The following is a 22,179-nucleotide window of genomic DNA, read 5'->3' as shown; positions in this document are numbered from 1 at the left end:
ATATTTTACAGGATGACTTAAATAGGCTGATGCTATGGACTGAGGTAAATGGCTGTCAGTTCAACGTGGCTAAGTGTAAGGTGATGCACTTCGGGAGGATGACATCGCATGCTGTTTACTATATTAACGGAACTGAACTGCAGGAAGTTGATGAATCAAGAGACTTGGGAGTTATTGTGGACAGAGAACTTAAGTTTAAAGGGCATATTGCTAAGATTGCCAAAACATCACATCGAATTACATGGTTGTTGAGGAACGCACTAACAAGCAGGGATAGGGAAGTTATTATTCCACTCTATAAGGCATTAATAAGGCCGCATTTGGACTATTGTGCACAGATCTGGTCGCCAGGATTTCTTGGTGATGCGGAAGTGGTAGAGAGGATTCAGAGGCGGGTTACAAAGATTGTTGCAGGTCTGTGGGATGTTCCCTATGAGGATAGATTGATGATCTGTGGGCTCCAAAAACTAGCTGATAGACGTAGGAGAGGAGATATGATAGAGGTATTTAAATTGTTAAAGGGATTTTACAGGATTGATACTGATGATATTCTTAAGACCAATGCAGGATGTGAGAGAATGAGGGGCCATCCCTGGAGATTGTGTAAGAGTGTGGTTAACAAGGGTGTTAGGACTAGATTTTTTACTTGGAGGGTTGTGAATGGGTGGAATGCTTTGCCAGAACTGGTTGTGAATGCTTCAACTGTGAATGAATTTAAGGAGAGGTATGACAGGTATTGTGTAAATAATGGTTAGTGTGTCAATGTCGGGTCTCCCGCGATGAGTCTTTTGACTCCATGGAGACACCGTTAAAATAGTAATAATAATAATAATAATAATAATAATTTTGATTTTTTTGGTTTATAGAGTATGTAGATAAACTTTCAACTGCTTTGTTTAAGTGACCTTCTGCTGTTTCTAGGTTGTTGTGAGCTCAGAATAGTACCAAATCATCCGCAAACATAGCTGGCTTTGTTTCTTTATTTATATTTTTTATCTAAGTCGTTTAAGTAGAAAAAAGTCGTTTAAGATGGAAAAAAGGAGTGGACTCAAAATGCTTCCTTAAGGGAGTCCCTGTCTTATTTTCACTTTCTTGGAAAAGATATTATTTATTATAACTCAAATTGTTCTATTTCTTAGAAAGTCATAGATCCAGTTTAGAACTTTCCCTTCTATTCCAATATGGCAAAGTTTGGAAAAGAGTTTCTGCCTTCACACCTTGTCAAAGGCAAGATTTTGGTTTATTAGGTTTGGTCTGGAAGATATCTTGAATTGTCCGGGTTAAGTAGAAAAGTTGATCAGTTATTGAGTGATTTCTTCTAAAGGCAGCCTGAAAATGTGGTAGCATACTATTTTTGTTTATATAAAAATATAGTCATTCAAACGTTGGAGTATCATTTTTTCCATCAATTTTCCAGACAAATTGATGGAAAAACTATTTAGAGCCTTAGTGTACAGTATTGTGTAATAATCACCTGACGTCATTTAGTGACGACATCCTCTTCTCTTCGCGATTTGCAATGTAGGTGAAGCTCTCTTTACGCCAAGTTAGTAATGGCTGGGTGGATGGCCTCATATCGGCTAAGAAACGTATTCTTGGTTTAGTTATTTTCCTCGTTATTATCGCAAACTGTTTTACTAGATTCACTTTGCGTATCTCTCTCTCTTTATTTGCTTGGCTTTGAGATGAAAATTTGGACATCTGAACATACTTTCAAGTAGGTAATTTTGTATGGTACAAGAATTTTTAAGAGTTATATGCGTTAACTTCAAAATTATGTTTTCAGCTGATTTGTGTTATGCAGTAGCGAATTTGTTTAAACGAATTTTTGTGGTATGCTGAGCAGTAATCATGCAGGAAGATTTGGTTAAATTATTCTGCCTATAGCATCGTGAAATGTTATGAAGATAAGTACCCGTGACCTTCAGAAATAATGAAACTATGATTCGACATTGTAATGTAAGTGGAAATATGATTTGACCTTACCGTTTATAAGTGACAAAAGTTATAATAACCACTGTAAATATGTCGTATGTTAACATTTAGATAATTTTTGATTAATAATACGTTCTTATGCTTATTAAAGCTGTGGATGAATTATTTGTCATATTTAGACAAGTGTTAGGTCCACTATGCATGCTATTGCATCATGTATAGCATAGATTTTGAAAGAATCCACTCTTGTAAACCCCTAGGCCCCTCAGTATACAGTTTCATTAACATCATTAGGTTGCGATATTTCGTATAAAACGAAAGGCTCAAATTTTATGTAATTTGCGGAGATATATATATAATAAACTCCTGCTTTCATGTACTTATTCACTGCTGTTTCCATACAGTTGCAAGTTTAAACTTGATAAATAGTTAAACATAAGTGTGGAAAATACTATAATTTTTGTGTTGGATATGTTTCCTGAATTAAATGAGAAAATATTCAAACGCATATGATTTTGTAAAATAGCAACATGATTTCTCATAAGTGATTTATGTTATGCAATTTTGAATTTGTTTAAACGAATTTTTATTGTATGCTGAGCAGTAACCACACAGCAAGACTAGGTTAAATTATCCTTCTTATATTCTGTTCTTTTGGGGGGGGGGCGAACAGAAGGAATAAAAAATTTATCATCTTTTTAAAATGATTATTTATTTTTAGAAATCTATTTAGAAGATGGAGTAGCAGAAATTAAACTTATTTTAAATAATAGAATCAGTTTATGGGAGGTAGAAAATGGTTCTATACAGTTCCTTGATGTAATTTTATTATATAAACAAATTACACCATAACCAAAGTAATTAACTTGGATGTGGAAGTACAGATGTTTCTTACCGAAAATAACAGTATATCATCAGTGTGTAGAAACAAGCAAATCAAGAAATGGGAATCCAAGATACATAAATCAATCAGTTTACCATTTAAAAACAGTTGCCTTGTGCTAGAAATGATATTAATAAATTATATATAAATTATTATATTTTAATATATTAATAAATAATATTAAAACTATTTTTGATGCTTACATAAAATGAGAATCTCTCAACCTTTTTTTGGGGTGGGGTGGGGGGAGACAATCATTCCAATTCAGGTTTGGCTATGGAAAAGGGCTTCACAACTCGTCAACCAAACCTGAATTGGAACGATTATCTCTCTCCCTCCCCTCCCCTCCCCTCCCCCAAAGTTGGGAAATTCTTATTATTTATTAATATAATTTATTAATATATTAATTTCTAGCACCTGGCAATTGTTTTTAATTGGTAAACTGATTGTTGTATGTACTTCCTGTTTCTTTGATTTGTGTGTTTCTATGCACTGATGATGTACTGTTATTTTCAGTATGAAATATCTGTGCTTTAATTTCATTAACATTGATTACCGTGGTTATTGTGTAATTTGTTGTTTATAGTTATGCCACAGGTACCTTTTAAAGATTAGATTCATTTTATTCTTTCTTTATTATATTTACTTTATTTTTTTGAAAATTAAATGAAGCTATACATTAAGATTATGCATCTCATGTTTAGAATCCTAACTAGTTTGTCTATATTCGTGAAAGTAAAAATAAGAGTTTATGTGAATGTTACAATTATTCATAGAAATATGTATAATACTGGAGCAGGATAATGTTTAAATTCCTAATTTTTTTATAATGATATCTATATGTTTCTTTGTGTAGTCATCCTTGGGAAACAGTAACGCAAGCTGCATGGAGAAAATACCCAAATCCTATGAATCCTGCAGTTGTAGGCATAGATGTTGTAGAGAGAAATGTAAATAATGGTATTTTAACAACACATCGTTTAATCAGCACGAAGTGGGGCCTGCCATCTTGGGCTACTAAAGTGAGTATCTTGAAACAATTTAATAGAATATTAATTTAATTGATAAAAAAGGTCATTTCTTTATTGACAAAATTTTGGTATATGATACTTATTTCTTTTTAGTTATTATGTGTAATTCCTCTAAATCAGAGTTCATCTTGCATTTGGATAAATAAAGTTCAGTTTTAAGGTCACAATTCATTTAAAAGTATATATTTATGGTTTAAAAAAATCCTACTAGGCTAACTTAATCCTTCCTATAAATTTCATTTTTCATTACAGACATGATTAAGCTCAGTCTTTTTGCAAGGAAGTGATGTGGCATATTAAAACTGTTCTGCTACAGTAATTAACTTATAAAAATTAATTCATAACCACTTAATTTGGTTATCTTGGTAAGGGCTGTTTGTTTGCGATGGAACTTCCTTTTTCTTCAACTCCTCGAATAGCTGAATTGGTATTGATGATGCCCTTCGGAAAGACCTCATTTCATATTCCAAGATACAAAGAACCTATATATATATATATAAATTAGTTTAAGTGACTGATACCGAGAGATAAAGAGGTGACATGGTTTATTTAAAAAGATACTACTAATTTACTAGTTTCGTTGAATAGATCAACTTCTTCAGGTATCATAATCAAAGAAATATACAAAAAATAACAGACTTAAAAATTGCATTAACAGTACTAGTACAAAAGACAGTAGTACATTTTGAAAACAGTAATGAGAGCTTGAGTTCCAAATAAAAGTTGACTGTGTGCTGTCACGAGTGCGCCAGTATTGAACAGAGGCAATGTGTGCATCAGAGAGATTGAAACTTAGGCTGTTGTTGATATGGGAAGAATCTAAGGTAATTTCTCTAGATTCGACAATCTTTCTTTCAAGTTCATTATAGCCACACATGGATATTAGAAGTTTGTGTCCAGTCCATAATGTGTTGACAGCCTTCATCTGAGTTAACAGAAAAAAGAACATGGCTAGAGAGCACGCTGGCTCTAGTCCTGTTGTAGGAAATATCTCTACGGTGTTCTTCCATATTTAAAAGACTTTTATTAATAATGGTTTCTCTCCTAATAACATTGATAAATTTCTTTCTCTCTGTCACTCAAATGCTTCTGAAGATCCCTCTTTCCCCCTAGAGTCTTTATTTCTTTGCCTTACATCAGCTCTCCTTCACTGAAACTGGCCAAAATTCTCAAGAAATTTAACTTCAGAACTTGCTTCACTACACTCCACAATTTCGCTCCATACTTAGTAAACCTAAAGAGAAACATCTTCCCACTCAGTTTCCAGGCGTCTACAAAATTTTATGTGATTGTGGGAAGCCATACTATGGCCAGACTGCCGAATCCATCCTTTAACGTATGGAAGAACACCGTGGAGTATTTCCTACAACAGGACTAGAGCCAACGCTCTCTCTCTCTCTCTCTAGCCACGTTCTTTTTTCTGTTACCTCAGATGAAGGCCGCCAACACATTGTGGACTGGACACAAACTTCTTATATGTGTGCTATGATGAACTTGAAAGAAAGATTGTCGAATCTAGAGAAATTACCTTAGATCGAGGGTCGCCGAACTTCTTTGACCGTCGACCCCTTCAAGAGTTTCTTGACTTTTTATCGACTCCCTCTATTTTACTATTACGTACTTATAATAGGACAAGCAAAAAAGACGCTTATGTGAGTTTTTAGATGGTTTATTTTATAGTTACAGTATTTATTGTATGTATAATATAGTATATATTATTATATTGGCTTAACATCAAAGGGATACGTTTTTGTTTTTGATGTCCTTCTTAACATTACATATTTGATAGGAGGGATAAATAATATATAAAATATAAAATTTAATTTAGATAACAAAATAACAATAATACAATCTTCCTTACATATATGAAAATAAGACTTTTATTAACTTAGTATTCAATTTACTAACGTTGTCAATGTGCTTCGTTGCTGGGCGGGAACCAACGACATCCATTTATTGGTAAATACGTTATTTTGGCCTACTTGATTGGCTTCCGTAACTATTTTCATGACCTTTCTCCATCTTACAGGTCCTATTCATGTCACTGTTCCCATGATTCATTCTTAATTGCATTGTCATTCAGGTTGGAGGTAATCCAAGTTAACCGAATTAAATATTACCCGTAGATTGATGTCTCGTATTTTTCTATCAACCCCTAACAATGTTATATCGACCCCTGGGGGTCGATATCGACCACTTTGGCAACCACTGCCTTAGATTCTTCCCATATCAACAACAGCATAAGTTTCAATCTCTCTGATGCACACATTGCCTCTGTTCGATACTGGTGCACTCGTGACAGCACGTAGTCAACTTTTATTTGGAACTCAAGCTCACATTACTGTTTTCGAAATGTACTACTGTTTTTAATGCAATTTTTAAGTCTGTTATTTTTTGTATATTTTTTTGATTGTGATACCTGAAGAAGTTGATCCATTTAGCGAAACTGGTATCTTTTTAAATAAACCATGTCACCTCTCTATCTCTTGGTATCAGTCATTTAAACTAATTTATAATATTTTCTACCAAGTAAAAATGAACAATCGCAATATATATATATATATATATGTATATGTATATATATGTTTATATTGATCCCATACAACATGAGAGGTTGAAGGACCTATAAGCATGTCAGGTCATGTTTGGAGTGCAGGCGAGGAGTCAGAAGTTTGGTATATTTTTGAACAGCTACAGATTGTAGTTGATTGGAAATGCTTCTTGCAATAGGCTGGTCCAGAGGATGGAGGTAGATGGAATAAATAATAAGAAGAAACAGAAGGTTCTATGTTTTGCAGTTGAACAGTAAAGGGGTGCTAAAATCCTGATATACAATCTAGCATACAATCACACCCTAATATGTAATCTCCTGGTCCTGACACAGAGATTATATATTAGGGTGCCAGGACCAGGAGATTATATATTAGGGTGTGATTGTATGTTAGATTGTATATCAGAATTTTATACACTCACACAATCAGAGGCATATATTTGGGATGTGTTAGGTGTGCGGTGTACATCCATGGAATAGCAATATCACTGATATTATATTTTTTGTATTAATTCCTGTTAAAAACTCCCCTAATTGTATCCTGGTTTTGCGTGATTCCTAAAATTAAACACTATATACTTATGTTTCATAAAGAGGGCACTTTTCAACTCGTAAACATTGCATTGCATTCACATTAATAGCCTGGTGTGCAGTCACAAGTAAGTACACCTTTGAGCCCTTTGAACAGACATACAGTGGCTCAAATTCTTAGCATTCCATTGGTTTTAAACCACCCAGAAGGCAAGGCAGGATGTGCACTGAGAAACTGCACCCAGAAATCAGTGACTGTGATTAGTTGTGTCAACCAACCCAACTGAACATTGTCATTTGTCATGAGTTGCTGTTTTTGTTTTCTGAGTTTCATTTTTTTTTTGCATGTGTGAAGTCTGAACTGACTTATTTAAGAAACCGATATAGACGAGTACCATATTTTTCACCTTATAGGATGTACTTTTTTGTACCAAAAATATTTATCTGAAAATTAGGGTGCATCTTGCAGTGTGTCATCACTTGTCAGTAATGTGTCATCCAAAGAAAAAAAAAATTATTATTGTTAAAACTTCTGGTGGCAAAAAACCCACTATACTCATGCTGTATGAATAGAATATAATTGCCACTTTTTTATTTTTTTTTATTTTTTTAAAGAAAAACTTACCAAAGGAGTTTACATTCATATTCATCCAATAGGATGGATGGATGAGGAAGAGATAAAGTTATGGATATGGATAAAGAAGATGTGATGCAGACTTCCTGGCAGTTTATGTCAGAAACCTCTTTGTTAGTATGGGATCAGTTTTGATGCCATAAAATCAAAGCTGTTAAGAATGAACTTCGCAAAAATGAACACAAAAATTGCTGTAATTCCAGGAGGACTCACCTCCATGCTTCAACCATTAGATGTTTCAATAAACAAACCATTTAAAGAATTTATGAGAGAAAAATGGGTCAATTGGATGCAGTCTCCAAATTTGAGGACACATCTACACATAAGAGAAAGACGGCAACAATTTCATAGGTGTGTGAATGGGTAAAGAGCTCACAGTAAAGTGAAGCCCAAAATTATTATGAAATCTTTTCAAAAGTATGGCATTAGTAATTCTCTTGACGGTACGAAGGATGACTTATTTCAAGACAGTGATGGCTCGGTTTCTGTTGATGAATCAAATTCAGAAAATTTCATTAATAAAAAAACTTATCAAATCATTAAAAAATCTAACATGTAATTACTGAAAAAGAGCCAGCAGGCTTCACTTCGGCAAAGTAAAATTATTCAAAATTAAGTGGATATTGAATACCACATTATTTCTTAGCTGAATAAGAAACTCAAAGATAGGAAATCTAATCTAAGGGTTTCATGCTGAATATAGAAAACTATATATATGAAGTTCAGCGAGTCCAAGTGTAAGCCAACATCTCGTAGTACAATGCTAGGGCAACTTGTAAAGGTGGAGCAAGCTCCGATCACTGTTCTTAGTATTTTCCCATAATGTAAAAACACAGCTCCTAGAAGATGTATTACTGTTCTACATTATGAGAGCAGGTCACTACCCAGACTGGTTTCGACCTTTTTTGAGGTCTCATCAGTGAGTAGGTAGACCTAGATGTAATACTAAGGTTTCAATAGTTAGAGCTTATTTCTTTACAACATGTAATATATATGTTAGATTTTTTAATGATTTGATGATTTTTTTAAGAATAATTGTTTTTCTATCTAATAAACTGATAATATATGGATTAAAATTTAAAATAAAAAAATATTTACATGAAAAATGCGATGCATCTTATAAGACAAAAAATACACTAATTTTCTTTAAATAATTTATAACTTTTTTTGCCCATATTTCCCATATTTACAATTGGAAACAGTGTTGATGATCTACCAAACATCCCATTTTATGCCAGAACTTTTGTGCATTATATGATTGATTATAGTCAAAACTAACACAGGAAACTTTAGATCTGATGAAGAAAGAAGAGATATGAAAAGAGATTTGAATGTGACCAATAAAATAGAATATTCGGAAATTTGTAGAACTATTTGCAAAAGCATGAAAAATGAAATTAGATTGTATGATGCTAGGAAAATTAAAGAAACAATAGAAAAAAATAACAATGTGAAGATCCTAAGACAAACATTATCAGACGAACTTATAAAAAATAGAGAAGCAATAATCAAAAGAATCCAGGAATTTTATACTGAACTTTATGAAGACAGGGAACGAGACATCCAAGAATCAACTATGGATGAACTCAAGTGAGGAAGAATACGATGCCCCTGAGATCTTACAAGGTGAAGTGGAAATGGCATTGCAGGAAACAAAGAATGGAAAGGCCCAGTGGTGAGCTATGGAAATTTTAACAAAGGGATCGCATCGTCGAGCAAAAAAAAAAAAAAAAAAAAAAAAAGCCGTATTTCACACAAAAACTTTCATTAATACAGCTTGTGTATAAATTCCAATCAAAAAGTTTGAGAGGACAATCAACCTCTGAAGGCTATAATTTTTAAACAAATATTTCATGATCTAAACATGAAATATTTGCGCGTAATCAACTGCGTTAATTTATCTTACATAAGAAAAACATTTTTTGACTATCAAAATATAATAAGAATGAAATATTTTATAATCTTTTATAAAACGTTTGATTGGCTACTAGTTTTATCATATGATTGGCTATCAGAAGGGAGAAAGGTAAAGATAGCGCATGTACTTATTTTATTTTCAAACTTGGGTGCATTCGTTATAGAGGAGTTGAAACAATAATTCCAAATAATCTGCACGCTGCTGAATAGACTAATTTTTTGTTAGGTTATCATATGAGTTTGGCACTTAATATGTTTCAAAAAAAAATTTTTTTTTGAAAAAATAAAAAAGTAAATAAGAAGAACAATGAGTTTGCAAATTTGAGAAAAATTTAACAACGGGCTCGTGCGAGCCCCTTATAGCTCACCACTGAAAAGGCCCCAGGAGAAGATGAAATTATGGTACACTTATTAAAACATGTTTGACGGGAGGAATTCCTGTAATCAAACAGTTGACCAAACTCTTTAATAAATGCCTAAAACAAAGAAAAATTCCAAAAAATTGGAAGAGTTCACTCCCAATAATAATTTTTAAAAAAAAGGCAATGAGGAAGAAATTAAAAACTACAGACCTATAAACCTACTCCCCACTATATATAAAGTTTTCACAAAATAATAGAATGAAATCTAAATTTGAGGGAATGTAATCCTGTGAACAAGCTGGATATAGGAAGAATTACAATACTTTGAGCCATATTCACACATTAAGACAACTTATTGAAAAAATCAAATGAATGCAACAAGCCATTATGTCTAGCCTGTATAGATTATGAAAAAGCATTTGATTCAGTTAAAATATCTGCAATACTAAAGCTTTTGAAACTTGGGGAACTGAGAAACCATATATTGAAACACTAAAGCATATTTATAATAATTAACTTCTGTTATTAAATTATATAAAAACAGTGAAAAGTTTCCAATACAAAAAGGCATTCGGCTAGGTGATACCACAACTTTTTACAGCTGCATTAGAGGACGTCTTTAGAAGGAAGCTTTAATTGGGAAACAAAAGGAATAAACATAAATGGAGAATGGCTGCATCATCTGAAATTTGCAGATGATGATGTCCTAATAGCAGATAATCTTGAAGATCTGGAAGAAAGGCTAAATCAGCTGAATGAGGCCTCCAGAGTAATTGGATTAAAAATAAATAGAGAAGAAAGAAAATAATGATAAATAAATTCATAAACCAAAGAACTGTCAAAAGTTGAAAACCATGAAATAGAACAAGTTACCTGATGTGTATATTTGAGCAAGCTGATATCTTTTGAGGACTGTTAAAGAAAGGCAATTGAATGAAGAATTCACCTTGGATAGATGGATGGCTTATGGGAAAATGAGTGACATCCCTGTGAGTTCCAAAAAGGAAAGCTTTCAACTAGTGCATGCTTCCTGTCCTAACATCTGGAGGAGAAACATGGACTTTAACAGAATCCCTAAACAAAAAGCTGAGAACAACACATTGAATGGAGAGAAGTATGCTAAAAATAACATTAAGAGTTAGGAAGACAAATACCTGGATAAGATCTCAAACAGATGTCAGGGATATCATAAAATACATTAAACAGGTAAGCGGAGATGAGCTGGCCATATTGCCTGATGGAAGATGGACTAGAAAAACAACATAGTGGAGACCAGTGGATGGAGCAGGAAGAGGAAGACTGAGAAGAAGATGGAGGGATGAATTGGAACAAATTGCAGGAGTGAGATGGATAGGAGAGGCAGAAAATTGAGTGTCCTGGAAAACCATTTGGGAGACCTTTGTCCAGCAGTTGAAGAAGTAAGGTAAGTAAAATGAGTTATTTCAGTTGGTTTTCAATCTGGAAAAATAATTTCCCAAGTGATTATTTTTTCCGATTTCTGTGCGTATTATATGACGTTTTTAAAATTCATATCAAAATACAAATTATCTGTGTCTCACTGTAGTATTTGCCAGTGATAATTTAATCTCACCACAACGTGTAATTGTGCTTCTTACATAAAGCATGTGTGAAGCATAGCTGTTATTCATTTGACCTTTATGCTTTCGATATTTAAAATTATATTAACTTACAAATTGAAGTATTCTAAATTATCCTAAGAAAAGTCTCATTGACTATGTTATTGTTGATAGTGATGTTTTCTCCCTGGTGCAAGACACCAGAGTGTATAGAGAATTTTAAATTGGAAGTGATCACTATTTAGTCTTGAGCAGGATAAAATTGAATTTCATATTGAAAAGAATAACATGTAAAAAGTTTTAAAGCGAATAAAAGTTGAGCAGCTCTCAGATGTGAACTGTAGACTAAAATACACAAAGATTATTGAAGAAAAAAATCAAAGAGTTTGAGAACAGGAATCAAACCTTGGAGATTCAGTGGCAAACTCTGAAGAAAACATTGATTGATGCTGCCAGAAAGGCATGTGGTGAGGTTGTCTGCAAGGATAAAAAAATCAGAGCTCCCTGGTGGACACAAGAAGTTAAAGAGGCAGTGAAGGAAAAAAGAAAGCATATCAAAAGTTCCTGTCAAATAAGTCAGCTTGTGCTCTTAGAGAATATAGAGACAAATGCAAGAATGCTAAACACTGTGTAAAACTAGCTAAACAAAAGTCATGGGAGGACTTTGGCAAGAATATAGAAAATAAATATCAAGAAGGTGGCAAAATATTCTGGAGGTTGTTGAAGCTTAGGAATGGAGGAAAGAGTGCTGTAAAAGGAGTTAGAGATGATAAAGGTGACATGAAAACAGGAGAAAAAGATATCCTTGACGTATGGAGTAATTACTTTGAAAAACTGCTAAATGAAACAAGCAGTGATGATAGCACAGTGGTAAAAAACACGACCAAGCATGCAAGCGGGAATACATATCCATACTTGAAGTAGAAAAAGCCATCAAAGGCTTGAAATGTGGAAAGACAGCTGGAGTAGATGATATTCGACTAGAAATGCTGAAGTATGGTGGTATAAGAGTCTTACAGTGGCTGCACTGCATAGTTCAGAAAGCCTGGACAGACGGATGAATTCCCGATGATTGGAATAGAGCTCTCATAGTACCCATATATAAAAAGGGAAATAAAACTGCATGTGAGAATTACAGAGGTATTTCCCTACTGAGTGTTCCTGGCCAGATCTATGCAAGTATTATTACTATTACTATTATTACGGGCAACTCCAGGGAGTCATTAGACTCATCGAGGGAGGCCCCAAATCATATTCATCACAACTATTTGACATTCATACAGTATCTATCATACCTCGCCTTAAACTCATTCACTGTCACAGCATCCACCACAGACTCAGGGAGCGCATTCCACTCATTCACTACTCTAAAAGTAAAGAACCCAGCTCTAACACCTTTACTAACCACACTTTTGCCCAGTTTCCATGGATGTCCCCTAGTCCTCCCACAACCAGCCCTGTTCTCAAAAATATCTTCTGAATTAATTTTATAGAAACCCTTCAGTAATTTGAATGTCTCAATCATATCTCCCCTCCTCCGCCTATCAACCAATTTTTGCAACCCACAAATCCTCAACCTGTTCTCATACGGTTCATTCCACAGACCTGCTATCATCTTGGTCACTCGCCTCTGGATCCTCTCCACCTCCTCCCCATCAAGAAGAAACCTAGGTGACCAAATCTGAGCACAGTAGTCTAGATGGGGTCTTATCAAGGCTCGATAGAGAGGAACAATAACCTGCTTGTCTCTGCTTGTCAACGTATTCTTCAGCAACCAAGTGATTTGATGAGCTGTTTTGGTCACTTTTGCAATGTGTCCCCTAAATTTCAATTCCTTATCTACCAACACTCCTAAATCACGTGCCTCATCAATTTCCTGAAGCAGGGTTCCACAATGCAGTAAACTGCCGCCAATCTTTTCACCCCAAAATGCATGACCTTACATTTTGCCACATTAAACTGACATCCATTCTCCTTAGCCCAGACCTCCAATCTATCCAAATCATCCTGCAAAATTTTGACATCATCTGCATTCACTATTGCCCTACCCAACTTCGCATCATCCGCAAACAAATGAACTGTTCCTCTCAGATCATTTCCTATATCATTTATGAACAAATTAAACAGCAGTGGTCCAAGAACAGATCCTTGTGGCACACCACTAGTCACAGGCCGTCTTGTGGGCTCTACTCCCGAGTAAACCACTCTCTGATATCTCTCCGTCAACCACCCTCCTATCCATCTCACCAACCCTATGTCCATTCCCATATGCTGCAATTTACTGATTAGAATTCCATGAATTCCTGTCAAAGGCCTTGGCAAGGTCCAGTAGAATCACTGTAAACCCATTACCCTTATCCAGTTTAGCCGTCACTGTGTTATAATACGTGAGCAAGTTGCTGAGGCATGACCTACCCTTCACAAAACCATGCTGTCCCCGATACAGTATCCCATTTTCTTCTATCCAATCTTGTATTTTCCTCTTGACTATTTTCTCTAAGACCTTGACAATGATTCCTGATATGCTAATCGGTCAGTAATTTACAACAGCAGTCTTGGAACCACCTTTATGCAGTGGAACTATTTTCCCCTCTTTCCCCCCGCTCGGGACTAACCCAGACCCGAGACTCAAATTAAACAAAATGGTCAAGGGTACTGACAATTCTTTAGCTGCTTCTCGTACAACACGAGCTGGTATACCATACAATCCCACAGATGTATTGACATTGAGGTTATGCAATAGACTACTCACCTCCACTTCGTTAACCACAATTCCCGTATAATCTACTGGTTTATTCGTTTCTGCAATGTCACCACCTGGATGATATACTTTTGCAAAGTGCTCACTCAGTAACTCAACTATCTCAACTGATTCAGTTACCTCCCTACCATCGGCATTCTTTAAAATCAATCTGCCATGTACATTTTTCCTTTTACTTGCTACATATCTAAAAAACTGTTTAGGATTCTCTTTAGCCTGCATGGCCAATGTTCTTTCGTAATCCTTTTTTGCTTTTCTTACCACACTCGTCACCCTTCTGGCCTGCACTTTATACCGTTCATGTGCCTGCCGGTCACCCTTCTCCTTAAATTCCCTCCATAGTTGTTTCTTTTTTTGCAACTCAAGCTTAATGGTGTTATTCATCCATTTAACCCCTACTTGATTTATTATTCGGACTCTAGGTATACAGTCAGCCATTGCTTCATGCAAGCACTTCTTAACTACCTCCCATGCACTATCAACTTCTAGTCCTTGCAGTTGTACATGCCATGGCACTGAACCAATCAAACTCCTAAGCTTGTCATACTTTCCAGCCCGATAATTCCACATGTACCCTGTCTTAATTGAAAATTCTACACCTTTAGCCACCTCCCAAGTTAAGACCCTATGATCACTCTCACCGATTGGTGGCAATGTGGTCATATTTGTTACAGCCAAATCCTCAGATGTAATTACTAGGTCAAGCACTCTCTGACCCCTAGTATTTTCCATTACATGCTGTCGCAGATAGTTATCCCTTAATAACTGCATAAAATCCAATTCCTTCTTCCCATGTGTCCTCTCCTCACTCCAATCAATGCGACCATAGTTGAAATCTCCCATAATAATCACCCTTCTTCCACTCATTTCTTCTATTTGCTTGTGCATATTGTCACCACCATCTTTTCCATCACCTGGTCTATAGCAGCACCCAATTGTATATTTAGTTCTGCTAGCCACAATCTCACACCAAATGGCCTCAAATGTGCTCTTTTCTCTATCCTGCAATTCAACTTCTATTCTCCTTGGCTGGAGCTCATCAGCTATCATCAACAATACTCCTCCCCCCATTTTATTCTCTCTGTCATTCCTGAACTATACCCATCACATTCAATCCCACTAGTTATATCATCTACAGTCAGCCATGTTTCACTAATACCTATAACCTGTGGTCTGGAAGTGCCAACCATGGCCAAAAACTCTTCCTTCTTGTTCCTAATACTCCTAGTATTAGTGTACATGAATTTAAGACCCCCATTAGCCCCAACCCTACCTTGATGCCTTATATTAACTATCCCACTCAGATTTGTTGTCCTTATTTGCTCTGGCATATTATATTCATTCTAACATTCAACTGCCTCCATAAGGACTGTATCTCTACTCCCCCCCCCCTAACAAATCTAGTTTCCCTGAATTTGCACATCCACTACATTCAGCAACACTTTCTCAAGTCTTCTTACACCGTAACCATTCAAATGCAAGCCATCCATCTTATATAGATCCTTTCGCCCATCAAACTCACTCCACACATCCACAAATTCCACACCACTCGTCATACATAACCCACGCATAAAGTCATTTGCAATTATAGCCCTCCTTTTAAACATTTCACTGTCGTACCGTGGCAAAAGACTAATCATTCTAACTCTCTCACTCTTTTCTTTTGCTACCTCAAACAATTCATTCAGGTCTTCTATCATTTCCATTTTATCTCCTTTCAAATCATTCGTACCTGCCACAACAATCATTTCTTTCACCCTTTCCTTTTGCTCTCTAATAGACTCAGTTACGTCCTTTATGGTCGCACCAGGTTGGTACGATTTTGTCAAATCCTCTACTAACACACTTCGTACTAACGAGTCTCCATACAGCACTCTATCCTTCATTTTGTTCATGTTCACATTCATACGTCTATTTTTCCTGTCATACCTTTTATTATTGGTTGGTTCATTCAGTCTACTTTTGTTCATGCACTCTAGCTGCTGTTTTGCTCTTTCTATCGCACTATTCAACAACGCGATCTCACTCAATGCATCTATCTCATCTTTTTTGTTCTCTGAGAAACCATTTATACTATCATTCACACTTTCTACATTCACACTCTCACAATTTTCATGTACAAACTTGCCGTTTCTTGTCATATCCCTATTTCCTTCATTCTGAAGGTTGACAAAAATATCACACTCACGATCCAAAATACACTTCAATTCCGCATTCTCCCTACATTTTCTACACACATTCAATCCTTTATTATCATCTAACCACACTCCGACCGCACTCCGCAAAGCGTACATTTCACAGCTAGTACACTGACTCATTTCTTTTATGCTACCGTTCTTTGATAACGATGGCGAACCTTCATTACTGACCGCCATTTTCCTTCGCACAGGTGCCATACTTATCTGTAACGTGTTTTGTCAAATTATACGTTATAACACACCAAAAATAGACACACTAAAATACGCAAGGCAAACAAAACAAAACTACACAATATTAAGTAATTTGTATCGATAACTGAAAATGATACTTATCTTATCTGGAGCTTGCACGAACACTACTCATTACGAATTCATCTAGCGGCGACTTCCCGACATCGATTATGTTATAAAACACTTTAGTACACTAACCACGTTAATAAAGCTCCAATAATATACAAAATTAAACACTTAAGTCCATTAAATTGAATCCAAAACACCAATAAATCAACAAAAAACACAAATCTCTCAGGAGCTCTCTGATAGCACGTCCGTTCACCAGCTAGCCTCGACACCGATGAACCAATATACTTGAGAAACGGTTGAGAAGAATTGTGGAAGAAAAGTTTGGTGAAGAACAAGCTGGATTCAGGCCAAACAGAGGTTGTCAGGATCAGATCTTCACTTTACGACAAATAGTCGAGAAATCATGGGAATATAACAGAGAGCTGTATTTAAGTTTTGTCGATTTGGAAAAGGCATATGATAAGGTGCCAAGAGAGAAGCTATTCAATACGCTGCAGTTATATAGTGTCAATGGGGCATTATATCAAGCAATACTTAGTCTTTATTTGAGTTGTTAGAATTGAAGGAAGTTCTGGAAGATTGTTTAATGTTAAATCTGTTGTCAGACAAGGATGTACATTATCCCCTCTGTTATTCATTATATATATGGATCACATTATGAAGGAAAGTGGTATTAAACATGATATCAAAATTGGAGATGTTAATGTCAGTTCTTTGCTTTATGCGGATGATGTTATACTTCTAAATAAATCCGCTACAAGTCTTCAAGATTCCCTGACTAAATTGAATAGCTGTTGTAATAGATATGGCATGAAGGTCAGCAATAAAAAGACAAAGACAATGAAAATAGGCAGAATCATTGAAAATGTCAACTGTGTTGTGAATGGAGAACCTGTGGAACAAGTAAAACATTTCAGTTACTTAGGCACGATTTTTAGTGAAGATGGTAAATTAAATATAGAAATAGACAACAGAATCAACAAAGCTGGTATGGTAGGAAGTCAATTGAATAAATTCATATGGAGTAAGAGAGAAATTAGTCGGAACGCTAAATTAGCTGTATACAAGACAGTGTTCAAACCAGTTTTAACTTATGGATCTGAGAGCTGGGTCAGAAGTAAAACACTTGACCAAAGACTATAGACCGCAGATATGAGAGTCCTGAGAAAGATTATAGGTGTGAACAGATGGCATCAATGGCAATATCATATTAAAAAACGAGGATATTAGGAAAGAACTTGACATTGTCAACATCCAGGAATGTGTTAGCAGAGCTAATCTCAGGTGGTATGGTCACCTAAACAGAATGGGCGAGGAAAGATTAGCAAAACAAATGTTATCTGCCAGGTTGGCAGCAAAACGACCCAGAGGAAGACCAAGATATAGGTGGATTGATACGGTACAAAGTGCCTTAGACGATAGAAATATGAGATCTGATAATGTTGGAGTCTTGACAAGTAACAAACTGATTTGGAGGAAAATTGTAGATAGGAAGTTAGTAATGATATAATTTTTTCATGTAGTACTATCATATCCTGTACACCCCTTGTGGGTATGGCAGGAATTTTATGATGATGTTGATGATAATGATGATAAATTATCCTACAATTAATTGCACTGGACCAATCAAGATGAGTACTGATGTGCTATGCACTTTTAACTCTCATACATCAATAAAAATGCAATCGTATGGTCAATTGATATGGTGAATTTTGTAGTGCTGGTTGCATAAACCACATGACAACACACCCAACCTAAATGGGCATGCGATGCCACTGATGTGTGTGTGTGTGTAATATTATATATTATTAGGGTTATAAGGATTGTTTCATTTAAAGTTGAGTTAGCTTTTCTCACATAGAGGTGGTAGCAGAGTTTTTCATTTCATAAGACAGGCAAACTGGCCAGAAAGACACTTGCAATGTAAAGACATGATGGCTTCATAGTATCCGTGTGTTAAGGCTTAGGGTCTGGGAGGAAATCATGTTGGTGGTTTAATGGAGTATCAACAGCTAAGAAAGGATTAAAAACTAATTTTAATGCTTCCATTATTTCATCTCACTCAGTGAGACATCTTCAGGGAGTACAAATAACACTTGTAACATGCATAACGACAATATGATGCTCAGTGAAATATGTGGGTGACTCTAAAGTCTTATCTAGGTGGTGTACCTACTATGGGTGTTTGTAGGTGGCCTAGGGTATAAACTGGGATCCCTGATGATTGTTGTTTCCCAAAATGTGGGTAGTTTTATGCATCTGTATTTGTTTAAAATAGGTTGATTTTTGAGTTTCGCTGTAGATTCCAAAAAGTTTTTTTTCTGATGGAGCATTGTGGTTTTCTCCCAGAAGATCCTGTGAGTGGTATCCATTACTGATATGCAAGACCAGATTAACCATGGCCATGATTGCAGATTTCATAATCTTAGGTGCTCTGGCCATAATTCTGATCAACCTGTTCTCTAGGAGCTTGTAACAGTCATTAATTAATGGCATTTTGCTTTGATTGTGAACCAGATCTGCAGTTTTCATTTTACATGAAAATTGTATCAGATAGATGATCTATATTGCACTGTGTCATTGATATTTTGGAAAGTATAAGGTGGTAGATGATTTTCATTGTCTAGTGAGACTAGTACTGTATTTGTTGGAGGTCTGAAATTGCAGGTAAAAATGCCACGTTTGGTTTTTGGAGCAAGGATTCCCCACATTGCCTTATCTCGTATTTAAATGTGTTATAAATTGTAGAATATAAGATTTTAAGAACTTGATAAGCTGTTTTGTTATTCCAAAGACATACATAACTAAGAAGTTATTTTCTGTATATCTTCTATTAAGCGATAAATATTTTGTGCATAACGCATAACATTACTGGCTGGATGGGTGAAGCAAATATGCTTTTCGTTTTCCCCTTTGTCTGTTAAGGGACTGTTCTGAAAGGGTTGTTTAATGAGCTTTAAGCTTGCCACCTGATGGCTTTGAGTTTAGCTGTGTTTAGCTGGACGTAGGATGGACTTTGGCCTTTTGTGTTTGTCTTTCTTCTTCGTTATATTCTGAGGCTTCCATGATTAACGGGTGATTGCTTGTTGTGGCAAAGATCTCAGCAAGATCTAGGAGTGGGGAGGAGATGTAAGGGATGTTGATTTCTCTGTGGATTTGTGAAGTTTCTGATGTACCAAGGGGCATCTAAGATCATCCTCAGGCATTTGTTCTGTATTCTTTGTAGTTTTTGGATGTTTGTCTTTGTGGTATGACTCCATGCATGGGATGCGTATGTCATAACCGGGCATATTACCATTTTGTAGATGAGAAGCTTGGTTTGTGTGTCCAGTTTGCTTTTCCTGTTCATCATAGGGTAGAGCTGCGCGATAACTTTCGATGTCTTTGAGGCAGTGTGCTTTATGTGATTGCTGAAGTTGAGTTTCTTATCGAGTGTTACCCCGAGATATTTGATGTCATTCTGCCATGGGATCTTGACACCTAAGAGGTAAATGTCATCCGTGTTGTGGACTCTCTTTCTGGAAAATAGTATGGCTGAACTTTTTTCAGAGTTTACTTGGATCCTCCAGTCTGCCAGCCATTTTTCTATTATGTGAATGCTGCTTTGTAGTTTTCTAATTGCCAGATTTGGACTCATAGATCTTGCCAGTATTGCAGTGTCATCTGCGTATAATGCTGTGGTTGTTGTTCTTGGGTTCAGAGGGATGTCCGCTATGAAGATTGAGACAACACACCCAATACCTTTCATCTTGATGATAGTGTTTCATTGATTTTTATTTGCATATATCTTTCTTTTAGGTACGAGTGGATGATTTTTGTTAGCTTAACTGGCATGTTAAATTTTATGAGTTTGTACAGAAGGCCTTGATGCCAAACTTTGTCGAATGCTTTCGCTGCATCGATGAAGATGGCAGCTGTGTGTTGTTTCCAGTTGTAGCCTTTTGTGATGATCTCCACTAGCCGGTGTATTTGTTGGACAGTGCTGTGGCCCTTGCGGAAGCCGAACTGCTCGTTTGGTATAATTCCCATTTTGTCTGTTTCTGCTTGAATCCTTGGGAGTATCACTTTCTCGGTCACCTTTTCGAGGCTGGGTAACAAGCTGATTGGTCTGTAGTTTTCAGGATGTTGGGGTTCTTTCCCGGCTTCTTCAGTGGTATGATATTTGCGATCTTCCAAGCTGTGGGGAAATGCTGGTATCTGAGGATAGCATTGGTTATGTTGACGAGATGTACTATGGCCTTTCTTGGGAGTAGTTTAATTATTCGGTTAGTTATGCCATCTGGGCCTGGAGCCTTTTTGCTGTTTAGATGGGTTATGATGTTTATTATTTCTGCCGGAGTGGTGGGGGTGATGGGTTCTGAGTTATCTTTCTGCAGCTGTAAGGTTGTCTTAACCTGGCGGTGTATCTTGTATATAAGGTTGATGTTTAGGTTTGTATAAGATGGATTACACTGTGATTCCAGTTTATCTGCTAGTGCTTCAGCTTTCTCTTTATCTATGTGTGCCGTTCCTTTCTTGGTTTGTATGGGGGGGGAGGGTATGATTTGTTGTTTGGTGCGGATGGTTCTTGGAAATTTCTAGACATAGTGATCTTCAGCATTGATGTTGGTCAGCATGTCTTCCCATTTTTGATTTCTGTGTTTTTGAAGAGCCTCTCGGACCTGTCTGTTTCAGTTGTTCAGTGCTGTTTTGTCCTGTGGTGCTCTTGTGTTATAGTATCGCTTTCTGGCTTTGTTCTTTGCTTCCATTGCTTTCTGTATTTGGCTGGTTAAACTGTTTACCGCTGTGTCTATCTCTTCCTTTTTGCAGATGATTGGAACTGGACCGATATGCTCTGGGAGGACCTTTGCTAGCTTGTCCCATGGCATGAATGTGTGTGGAGGAGAGAGTGGATCTGATGATCCTAGCTGGAGCACTATGGGATTGTGGTCTGAAGAAAGTTCGTTAATTGTTTTCAGTTGGTATTGGTATTTAATATTTTTAAGAATGGCGATGTCTAGCACATCTGAGCTGGCTGTAGTGGGTGGGTGGGTGGGTTTGGTGGGACCAACCACAACCATAGATTTGAGCATTGCATAGGTGAATAGCGTGGTGCCTTTGGTGTTGTTTGATGAGCTGAACCAAGATGTGTGTGTTTTGCATTGAGATCCTCTGCTATGATAATGGAGTCCAGATCTGTTGTCAGTATAGGTATGCTTGGTGGGTTATAAGCGGCATAAATTTTTATGCTGCTGGCATTGCTGGTATGTACTTCCACTCTGGTTACTTCCAGGTTCCTGGTTTTGGGAATGGGTATTGTGTTGTGATTTAGGTAGCTTTTGATGCATATAGCAGTGCCGCCTCCTCCTCTTGCACCAAGTCTGTCATTTCTGTATCTAGTGTAGCCACGTAATCTTGGGTTGTTTGCTGGCCTTAAGTGGGTTTCTCCAATTAAGATGATATCAGGACTGTGTCTGGTCGCAAATTCTTGCAGCTCCAGGACTTTGTTTGTCAATC

The 22,179-nt window shown here is 36.3% G+C and overlaps 1 protein-coding gene across 1 annotated transcript in view; it reads left to right on the top strand.

The window, feature by feature from the left end:
• The first annotated feature begins 1,528 nt into the window (after nucleotides 1-1,528).
• The window catches only part of slmo (PRELI domain containing slowmo), a 68,732-nt gene continuing 48,081 nt past the window's right edge, over nucleotides 1,529-22,179 (top strand). The window contains exons 1-2 of the mRNA XM_090397391.1: nucleotides 1,529-1,717; nucleotides 3,675-3,840. Coding sequence (XP_090253517.1) covers nucleotides 1,686-1,717; nucleotides 3,675-3,840 — 198 coding nt within the window. The 5' untranslated portion in view covers nucleotides 1,529-1,685. The remainder of the gene's footprint in view (nucleotides 1,718-3,674; nucleotides 3,841-22,179) is intronic.

This window comes from Typopeltis vanoorti, chromosome 9, assembly GCF_054136105.1.
Source record: "Typopeltis vanoorti isolate ZY-2024b chromosome 9, IOZ_Tvanoo_1.0, whole genome shotgun sequence".
Lineage (NCBI taxonomy): Eukaryota > Metazoa > Arthropoda > Arachnida > Uropygi > Thelyphonidae > Typopeltis > Typopeltis vanoorti.
Note: the sequence above shows the minus strand (reverse complement) of the source record. Positions and strands in the feature narration are given on the sequence as shown.